The sequence below is a fragment of the Phoxinus phoxinus genome, assembly GCF_949152265.1.
Source record: "Phoxinus phoxinus genome assembly, chromosome: 23".
Taxonomy (NCBI): domain Eukaryota; kingdom Metazoa; phylum Chordata; class Actinopteri; order Cypriniformes; family Leuciscidae; genus Phoxinus; species Phoxinus phoxinus.
The window spans coordinates 16218469-16229883 of record NC_136898.1 but is presented as its reverse complement, the minus strand read 5'-3'; the positions used below and the strand labels follow the sequence as shown (position 1 = coordinate 16229883).

The 11415-nt window shown below is 41.0% G+C and overlaps 2 protein-coding genes and 1 pseudogene across 3 annotated transcripts in view; all 3 read left to right on the top strand.

Annotated features, from left to right (window-relative positions):
- LOC306991353 (uncharacterized protein) overlaps positions 1-11415 on the top strand; it is a 167004-nt gene that overhangs the window by 134160 nt on the left and 21429 nt on the right.
- On the top strand, positions 48-7131 carry LOC306991298 (uncharacterized protein; the record flags this gene model as incomplete). Its single annotated transcript, XM_079599029.1, has 2 exons — positions 48-2658; positions 4615-7131. The coding sequence occupies exons 1-2, from the start codon at positions 211-213 to the stop codon at positions 7129-7131; spliced, it is 4965 nt and encodes a 1654-aa protein (XP_079455155.1). The 5' UTR covers positions 48-210.
- LOC306991137 (protocadherin gamma-C5-like) lies at positions 8363-10800 on the top strand (annotated as a pseudogene). Its single transcript has one exon. The product of its transcript is annotated as a protocadherin gamma-C5-like (transcript).

The following is an 11415-nucleotide window of genomic DNA, read 5'->3' as shown; positions in this document are numbered from 1 at the left end:
GGGATCTACTCCCTCCCTCTGACATAATGCTGAAAGCCATTACGCACAGACCTGAGACAAAATGCACTGCGCTCGCTGCAATGATTTTAACAACGGAATATAACCTGGAGTTCTATACATTTTAAAATGTCACATTATTTTTGTGACGGCTTACACGCGTAAGATGTATGTCAGGATACTGGTTTCAACGATCATTTATCGTGTTTGGAAATGAGGACTCAAATACAAAGGAGAATTTTGTTCTGGCAGGCGCTGTGGCTGTTATGTTTCGCTGTTTTGTGGAGCGAGACAGACGCACAGCTTCGTTATACAATACCAGAGGAGCTGAAGGAGGGATCCATTGTTGGAAATGTAGCTAAAGATCTCGGTTTGGATGTATCTGAAATATCTAATCGTAAATTACGGATAGCATCTGAGTCTGGTAAGCAATATTTCAGTCTGAATTTGCGGAATGGCGAGCTGCTTGTTAATGAAGTAATAGACAGAGAAACCCTGTGCGGACAAAGCGCGAGCTGTGTGTTACCATTACAAGTCATAATCGAGGATCCACTCCAGTTTTATCGAGTCGAGGTGGACATTCAAGATATTAACGACAACTCTCCAATATTCTTGTCGGAAATAAACACAATTGAGATACCAGAGTTAACGTTAACTGGAGCGAGGTTTCGTTTGGAACCTGCTCAAGATCCTGACGTTGGAACGAACTCCTTGCGCACATACGCGCTTAATAAAAATGAACATTTTGTTATGCACATAAAAAACGAAAAAGACGGAACAAAAGTCCCAGAAATAGTTTTAGAGAGATCTGTAGATAGAGAGAAAAATTCTGTACACCATCTCATTTTGACTGGTATTGATGGAGGTGATCCAGCGAGGTCAGGGACCACCCAGATTACTGTAAAAATTATCGATGCAAATGATAATGCTCCAATATTTGAACACGACTTGTATGAGGTTAAAGTAATGGAGAGCACAGCCCCGGGTACGATGATACAAACAGTAAAAGCAATTGACTTGGATGATGGTATAAACGGCGAGGTTGAGTATTCATTTGCGGCACATACACCTGAAATAATTCAAAGTGTGTTTGATATTAATCCTGTGACAGGCGAATTAGTCGTTTCCAAGAATCTTGATTATGAAATCAGCACTTCATATAAAATTGACATACGCGCCAGAGACAAAGGAGCACCTGTCATGGAGGGACATTGTTCAGTCCAGGTGAATGTTTTAGATGTGAACGATAATGCACCTGAGATCACCATCACCTCCTCACCCAAACCTGTGCGAGAAGATGCGCCCGCTGGGACTATGGTAGCGTTAATAAATGTTAAAGATTTGGATTCAGGCGTAAACGGAAACGTAACACTTAGCATGCCATCAGGCACCCCTTTTAAATTAAAGCCAACCTTTTCAAACCATTACGCACTGGTGACAGATTCACAGTTAGATCGAGAAAAGTTTCCTAGATATGATATTGAGCTTAAAGCTTCAGACTCTGGATCACCTCCATTGGTATCTAGCAAACTCATTACAGTAAATATATTAGATGTCAATGATAACCCTCCTGTTTTCTCTGAACGCGTGTACTCGGTTTACATTAAAGAAAACAGCGCCCCGGGATCAGTTTTAGCATCAGTGACAGCATCAGATCTGGATACGGGAGAAAATGCCAAAATTGTCTATTCGGTTCTCGACACTAATACTCGAGACGTACCTGTCTCTTCATATGTATACATAAACTCAGAAAATGGTAGTATATTTAGCATGCACTCTTTTGACTATGAGAAAATGAAGGTCTTTAATATGATCGTGCTTGCTAAAGATCATGGCTCTCCATCTCTGAGCAGTAACGCCACTGTTCATGTGTTTATTCTGGACCGGAACGATAACGCTCCTGCTGTCATTTACCCGTCCACATCCATGGGGTCTGTCCCTCATCAGAGGATGCCCCGTTCTGCTAAAGCAGGACATCTCGTCACTAAGGTAACAGCAGTGGACGCGGACTCGGGTCATAACGCCTGGCTCTTCTACAGGCTCGCGGAGGCCACGGACGCGTCACTGTTCAGTGTGAATTTACATACGGGAGAGGTGAGGACTAAACGCGCTGTTTCAGAGCAGGACGACTCCTCTCAGAGACTGATGATAGAGATCAAGGATAATGGAGAACCGATCCAGTCCACCACAGTCACAGTGGATATACTGATAGAGGACGGTGTTCATGAACCCATCTCAGACTATCGTGAAAAAACTATCGAGCCCAACAAGAAAAGTGGCAAAATCACTTTATATTTGATCATCTCTTTGGGCACCGTGTCAATTTTATCTGTGTTGTCATTGTTCACGTTGATTGTGAAGTGCGTTAGAAGTAGCATCGGAAATTCAAGCTGCTGTATCAGGCGAACTGATTCTGGATACAAGAACCCCAACAGAAACCTGCAGATCCAGCTCAACACTGACGGGCCCATTAAGTATGTGGAGGTTCTGGGAGGAGACATGATGTCTCAGAGTCAGTCTTTTGGCTCCTATCTCTCTCCAATGTCAGAATTCAGTGATCTCACCCTCGTTAAGCCCAGCAGCACCACAAACTTTACAGACACGCTAAACGTGCTTGATGCGTCATTACCAGACAGCGCGTGGACGTTCGAGAGCCAACAGGTGAGACAGAAAGTATAAAAACAATCTGTATTGCAAATTTTAGCATTGACGATACTGTCTGTTGTTTGAGTCAATTCAGGTCCTAACGTGTTCATATTTGTGAGTGGCATGTGTGCATATAATATGCCAATGTTTTGCTGATGAAATTAGTGTGTGTTTTAAGAGAGTGGAGGAGACGAAGACAGAAACGAGTCTGTTTCACCGACATACTGGACAGCGACATTCATGAAATGTTGCTCTTATCCATGCAAATGTGTGCATTCTATCTATCTATCTATCTATCTATCTATCTATCTATCTATCTATCTATCTATCTATCTATCTATCTATCTATCTATATATCTATCTATCTATCTATCTATCTATCTCATCCTTCCTCATCTATCATAATCAATTCTTAAAAAATCGCTTAAAATAAGAAGTCTGAAAAAGATGTAGAAAATACTTTGATACATCTAAATTGAGTGGTTTTATTGAAGTCAAAATTATTATTTATTACTTAAGTTTGGTCGCTTTTTTAAAGAAGACACATGGCAGATTACCGTAGAAGTAAAAAAACATTTGAAAGTGTGTGTGTGTGTGTGTGTGTGTGTGTGTGTGTGTGTGTGTGTGTGTGTGTGTGTGTGTGTGTGTGTGTGTGTGTGTGTGTGTGTGTGTGTGTGTGTGTGTGTGTGTGTGTGTGTGTGATCGCTACCTGGTTTAATTAAGCATAACCGTTTTGGACAGAGGTCAGCATCAGCTAGAATAAAAGCTTTTATTTTTATTTTGTGTGTGTGTGTGTGTGTGTGTGTGTGTGTGTGTGTGTGTGTACTTTTTCTTTTTACAAAACAGTTTTGACTTTAAACTGCAAGAAAACCAAAGCCAAAAATCTGTTCAAGTTGTGTTCCAAATTGTAGGTTGATATCTAAAAAAAAAGAGCTTTCAGTAGATTTGGTTTGGGCGCAGTGTCAAACTGTTCCACTAGATGACATCATTATGACTCTTCCATTCCACATGTGGTTTGTTTGATCTGAGCCATATATTTACATAATTTTAATACAATTCATGAAGCAGACATCCTATTCAGAAGTAGTATTTGGCAGTAATTGATTTAAATTCAACCTCGAACAAACGCATAAAACACATGCGCGTTATAGCTCGCCGCCGCATCACAGATGGAGAATCTGACGTTTGAGACAAATAAAACTTTTGCTACATTCATAGCTGTCATTTTTATAGGCCTATATATCTGTTTTAAGCGCGTATGCTTTGTATGGGTTAAAGTGTGCTGAGAACAATTCATTGAGCACATTTCAGAACCGCAGCTGTGGACAGCGACACGAACATGACGTTGATAGTTTGCCCAAATAGAATACATTTTAACAGGTTGTTTTGAGATTCTTATTGACTTACATGACTGCAGCTAGTTAATTTGGAGATAACACTCGATTGAATTTAGCTTTCTTTAGCTTGATTTCTTTTTATTAAATTTCTTTTTTTTTCGCAGCATAATTTTGTGGTTGCATGCAAGAAGGCACTTTCCATATAAAAAAAAAAGAGTAAAATTAGCTGTTAGTGTAAACATAAATGGTAACAAATGCAATTTTCATGTTAAGACAATATTTTGTCCATTCGTATAAGTACACCTTTATAGGCGTTTTCATTTTCAACTCAGTTAACATCATTTCCAGGGGGGAAATGAGCATGTTCGCCTTTAAGAGAGACTCTGTCCTCTATTGGACAGCAGCGCATTGAGTTCAGCACCAATAAGGTGCGAGACTACACAAAGGGATCTACTCCCTCCCTTAGCAGGAAAGGGCTACAATGAGCGATATGAGCTGAAGGAGAATGCACTCGCGGTTATGACGCGGATCACTACAAAACCGACCCCTCGATCGAAATGGATTTGCGATCTTAATAAAAGAAGAAAAACGACGTTTTTTTCTGGATATATGCGAGGCACTCATTGATGGAAAGGTTCAAAGCACCGTGGAAATGAGAAGCATCCGAGTGTGGAAACAGGCAGCGCGTTGGCTGTTTGTTTTCTCTCTATTATGGAATACAATTGGAGCTCAAATTCGCTACACTATACCAGAGGAACTAAAGGAAGGGTCTGTTGTTGGAAACATTGCAAAGGACATTGGTCTGGACATTTCAGACATCGCCAATCGTAAGTTACGGATAACCTCTGATTCTAGTACGCAATATTTTAGTGTGGATACAAGGAATGGTGAGCTGATAGTCAATGGTAGAATAGACAGAGAGGCGCTCTGTGGACAAAGCGCCAGTTGTCTGATGCCGTTACAACTGGTTATAGAAAATCCATTGCAGTTATATCGTGTGAATATAGAGATACAAGATATAAATGACAATGCACCGAATTTTCATACAAAAGATAATGTTTTGAAAATAGGTGAATCGGTAGCTGTGGGCGCAAAATTTCCATTTGAAAGTGCCGAGGATTTAGATGTCGGTAGCAATAGTCTCAAATCCTATACTTTGAGTAATAACGCGTTTTTCCGTTTAAATGTGAAAACACTGGAAGATGGTAAGAAAGTACCAGAGTTAATAATTGATAAACCACTTGACCGAGAGAAACAGTCCGTACATAAGCTCATTTTAACAGCATTAGACGGTGGCGATCCTGTCAAATCTGGAACTATTATAATACAAGTAATCGTTCAAGACATTAATGACAATGAGCCAAAATTTGAACAATCGCAATATAAAGCGTCTGTGCATGAAAGTACGACATTTGGTTCAAGCGTCTTAACTGTAAAAGCCACGGATTTAGATGAAGGTCTTAACGGCGAAATACAGTATTTTTTCGGTGCACATACACCAGATCACGTGAGAAACATTTTCAGTATCAATGTTAAAACCGGAGACATTACAGTTATTGGAAAACTAGATTACGAGTTAACAAAATTATACACATTTGATGTCTGCGCCAAAGACAAAGGGACGCCAGAACAGGAGGGCCATTCTTCAGTGAGGCTGCACATCATTGATGAGAATGACAATATTCCTGAAATCATTTTGACATCTTTACCTAGCCCAGTGTCAGAGAATGCATCAGTCGGTACAGTTGTAGCTTTAATCAACGTAAAAGACTTAGATTCGGGTAATAACGGGAAAGTAAATCTTACCATCTCCACTCGTTTTCCTTTTAAACTAAAACCAGCATTTGACAATCACTATTCTTTGGTAACTGACTCACTCTTGGACCGTGAAGCTAATGCAGAATATGACATAGAATTAGAAGCATCAGACTCTGGTGTACCATCTTTAAAATCTAGGAAAACTTTAAATGTAAAAATACTTGATGTGAATGACAACCCTCCCGTATTCTCACAAACCTCGTACACAGTGTATATTAAGGAAAATAGTCCACCAGGTGCTTCATTGTTTTCAGTATCTGCGTCTGATATTGACCAAGATAAGAACGCAATACTGAGTTACTCAATTATAGATTTAAGCTCAAATCAGATTCCAGCATCATCTTATTTTTATATCAACTCTGAGAACGGAACTATTTACAGCATGAGCTCATTTGATTATGAGAAAACAAAATTGTTCAGTGTTATAGTTCAAGCTAAAGATCATGGCTCTCCATCTCTGAGCAGTAACGCCACTGTTCATGTGTTTATTTCGGACCGGAACGATAATGCTCCTGCTGTCATTTACCCGTCCACATCAATGGGGTCTGTCCCTCATCAGAGGATGCCCCGTTCTGCTAAAGCAGGACATCTCGTCACTAAGGTAACAGCAGTGGACGCGGACTCGGGTCATAACGCCTGGCTCTTCTACAGGCTCGCGGAGGCCACGGACGCGTCACTGTTCAGTGTGAATTTACATACGGGAGAGGTGAGGACTAAACGCGCTGTTTCAGAGCAGGATGACTCCTCTCAGAGACTGATGATAGAGATAAAGGATAATGGAGAACCGATCCAGTCCACCACAGTCACAGTGGATATACTGATAGAGGACGGGTTTCATGAACCCATCTCAGACTATAGAGAGAAAACTATCGAGCCCAACAAGAAAACTGGTAAAATAACTTTATATCTGATCATCTCTTTGGCTTCCGTGTCCTTGTTGTGTCTGATGACGTTTTTCATCTTACTGGTGAAATGTGCGCGAGGCGGTAGAGGCGGCTCAAGCTGCTGTATCAGGCGAACTGATTCTGGATACAAGAACCCCAACAGAAACCTGCAGATCCAGCTCAACACTGACGGGCCCATTAAGTATGTGGAGGTTCTGGGAGGGGACATGATGTCTCAGAGTCAGTCCTTTGGCTCCTATCTCTCTCCAATGTCAGAATTCAGTGATCTCACCTTCGTTAAGCCCAGCAGCACCACAAACTTTACAGACACGCTAAACGTGCTTGATGCGTCATTACCAGACAGCGCGTGGACGTTCGAGAGCCAACAGGTGAGACGCAGAATAATTAATTACCTCAGCATCAATAGATATTTTGATGTGATTATTTAATTCTTCTAAACAGTGCATAAACACAATTTAAGATATACACATGATGGTGCACATGCTTGATTGTGAGTGGTCTGGTAAACCCTACATTATGGGGGCAAAATGTCTCCACAAAGATGGCAATACCCAATTCCTTGTCCTTGTGGGGACATTTTTTTGTTCCCCATGAGGAAAACAGCTTATAATTCATAAGTGATGTTTTGTTTTCTTTTTTTATGTAAAACTTTTTTTATGCAGAACGTTTTCTGTGATAGGGTAAGTGTAATGGTGCGTTCACACCGGACGCGAATAGCGCGTCAGGCGCGAGTGATTTCAATGTTAAGTCAATGCAAAGACGCGTTACGCGGATAGAATATGCACTCTTTACAGTATAAAAAAAAACATGTAAATTAAAAGTCCCCGTTTAGGTCAGTATCAGCTAGAATTAAAATAGGTATTTTTTGTATTCAGAGAAAACGTAGAGGATTTTTTTAGTTAATTTTAAGACATTTATACGTTTGATAAAACGTGACAGTCGGAAAAATAAAATCACATTTTAAAACGATATGTGTGCATGTCTCATACTGGTAAATGCGTAATCTTTATGGGGATATAGAGCGCTGATGTCCCTCACTGTAGACTGTTGTGTATGACTCAGGCTCAATTCATACCATATTTAGGATATCGAAACAAACTCTCGGAGATAACGGCGAAGGTTTTGGACGGTGTGTTCAGCACTTTGGACTGGACAGCTCCCGTGGGGATGTGATGCTGCACAGTTTTAGGCGCTACTTTATGCGTGCTGGTTTGGAAGACATTGTTGCATCATTTATGACAAACCAAAAAAAAAAAATCGCTGTAATAATTATTTAACACTTAATTTTAAGAACAACTAAATTGCTCTTGCTCTTCTCTGTTATGCTCACCGTGCTGCTTTAATGATTTTTATTTTATTTTTATTGTTTTTGAGTACAGCAACATTTGCCCATCTAGCTACGAAGTAAGTCTGAGATAAGCTGCATTGCATATTTTTTCGCACAGTTCTCCACTAGATGCCGTAGCACCACAGAGGTCTGGTTATGCCTTTAAGAAACAGCAGAGCATCTATTGGATGAGTGAGCGTTGAGCTCTGTACCAATCGTGTTTCAGACTATATACAAAGGGATCTACTCCCTCCCCCAGCCAGAGGAGGAGTACAATGATGAGCTGTAGAGCGAGAGGAAACATGAGCGCTTTATGAGGCTGATCACCACAACGAGGATGCGTTGAATAGACGAAAATATTTGAAAATGGAGAACAGCATTCTGATTTTCTATGGATATAAAATAAAGATTTGTTGATGGGAATATCAAGCGCAACAGAGAAATGAGGCACAGGAGGATCAGAGGTTGGAAATGGGCAGCGCTTTGGCTGTTCGCTTTCTCTCTATTGTGGAATATAATTGGAGCTCAGATTCGCTACACAATACCAGAAGAGTTAAAGGAAGGATCTATCGTTGGGAATATCGCGAAGGATCTTGGGTTTGACGTCTCAGATATCGCCGAGCGTAAGTTACGGATAGCATCTGAATCAAACAGACAGTATTTCAGTGTGGATTCAGGGAAGGGTGATCTGGTAGTTGATGGCAGAATAGACAGAGAAACGCTGTGTGGACAAAGCGTCAGTTGTCTGATGCCACTGCAGATCGTTATTGAGAATCCATTGCAGATGCACAGGGTAGAGATCGAAATACAAGATATAAATGATAATGCACCAAACTTCCACAATAAAGATGGCGTATTGAACATTTCTGAACTGACTGCTCCAGGCGCTCGATTTCCCCTTGAAATTGCTGAGGACCTCGATGTCGGCAGCAATAGTCTAAAGACTTATTCTCTGAGCAATAACAACTTCTTCCGTTTAAATTTAAAGACACTTAAAAACGGAAGGCAAATACCAGAGCTAGTGCTTGATAAATCATTAGATAGAGAGAAACAAGCCGTTCACAAGCTAATATATACAGCTCTAGATGGCGGTAATCCGGTCAAATCTGGAACATCTTTACTGCAAATAATTGTTCAGGATTTTAATGACAACGAACCAACATTTGAAGTTGCTGCATACAAATCATCTGTTCTAGAAAGCGCCGTTGTTGGCTCAAGTGTGATCAAATTAAAAGCAACCGATTTGGATGAAGGTCCTAATGGTGAAATACAGTACTCATTCTCTGCGCACACGCCTGAGCTTATAAGAAATATTTTTAGCGTGAACGCTGAAACCGGTGAAATAACAGTAGCTGGAAATCTAGATTACGAGACTACCAAATCATATACATTTGATGTTTGTGCTAAAGATAAAGGAAATCCACAGCTCGAGGGACAGTCATCGGTTCAGATAGATATCATAGATGAGAATGACAACCCTCCAGAGATTATATTGACATCTTTACCGAGCCCAGTGCCTGAAAATGCAACGGTGGGAACTGTGGTGGCCTTGGTTACCGTCAAAGATTTGGACTCCGGTAATAATGGCAAAGTTGAGCTAATTGTCTCCACGGATGTTCCATTTAAGTTAAAACCAACTTTTGATAGCCATTATTCACTGATAACAGATTCTTTCTTAGATCGTGAGTTTCATTCTGAATATAATGTAGAAATACTGGCCATAGACTCTGGTGTTCCACCCTTAAAAACTGTTAAGACTGTAAATGTAAAAGTGCTTGATGTAAATGACAACCCTCCAGTATTCTCACAGTCTTCATATAATGTTTACATAAACGAAAATAATCTGGCAGGTGTTTCATTGTTTTCTGTGTCTGCATCTGATATTGACCAAAATAAAAACGCCATACTCGCTTACTCGATTATGGATTTAAGTTCAAATCACGTTCCAGCATCATCTTATTTTTATATCAACTCTGAGAACGGAACTATTTACAGCATGAGCTCATTTGATTATGAGAAAATTAAGCTCATCAGTATCGTTGTTCAGGCTAAAGATCATGGCTCTCCATCTTTGAGCAGCAACGCCACTGTTCATGTGTTTATTCTGGACCGGAACGATAACGCTCCTGCTGTCATTTACCCGTCCACATCCATGGGGTCTGTCCCTCATCAGAGGATGCCCCGTTCTGCTAAAGCAGGACATCTCGTCACTAAGGTAACAGCAGTGGACGCGGACTCGGGTCATAACGCCTGGCTCTTCTACAGGCTCGCGGAGGCCACGGACGCGTCACTGTTCAGTGTGAATTTACATACGGGAGAGGTGAGGACTAAACGCGCTGTTTCAGAGCAGGACGAATCCTCTCAGAGACTGATGATAGAGATCAAGGATAATGGAGAACCGATCCAGTCCACCACAGTCACAGTGGATATACTGATAGAGGACGGGTTTCATGAACCCATCTCAGACTATAGACAGAAAACAGTCGAGCCCAACAAGAAAAGTGGTAAAATTACTTTATATCTGATCATCTCTTTAGCCGCTGTGTCTTTGTTGTGTCTGATGACATTTTTCATCCTACTGGTGAAATGTGCGCGCGGCGGTAGAGGCGGCTCAAGCTGCTGTATCAGGCGAACTGATTCTGGATACAAGAACCCCAACAGAAACCTGCAGATCCAGCTCAACACTGACGGGCCCATTAAGTATGTGGAGGTTCTGGGAGGGGACATGATGTCTCAGAGTCAGTCCTTTGGCTCCTATCTCTCTCCAATGTCAGAATTCAGTGATCTCACCCTCGTTAAGCCCAGCAGCACCACAAACTTTATAGACACACTAAACGTGCTTGATGCGTCATTACCAGACAGCGCGTGGACGTTCGAGAGCCAACAGGTGAGACACAGAATAATTACCTCAGCATCAATAGATATTATTGTGAAATTAGTATATATTCTAAACAGTGCATGAAGACAATTTAAGATACACATAATGGTGCTCATGCTTGATTGTGTATGTGAGTGGGTGCGTGGTCTGGTAAACCTTACAATAAGGGGGCAAAATGTCTCCACAAAGATGGCAATGTCCGATTTGTTCCCCATGAGGAAAACGGCTTATATAAGCGATGTTTTTGTTTTGTTTTTTCCATATAAATGCACACAGTTTTCTGTGATGGGTAGGGTTTGTGTTCAAGGGGATAGAATATCCATTGTACAGTGAAAACATGTCCATGAAAAATCCCTATAAAACATGGAAACGCGCTTGGACTGTGTGTGTGTGTGTGTGTGTGTGTGTGTGTGTGACGGCGGCCGGTTGGCACAAAGATCGCTACCTGGTTTAATTGAGCATAACCGTTTTGGATAGAGGTCAGGATCAGCTAGAATTAAAAAAAAT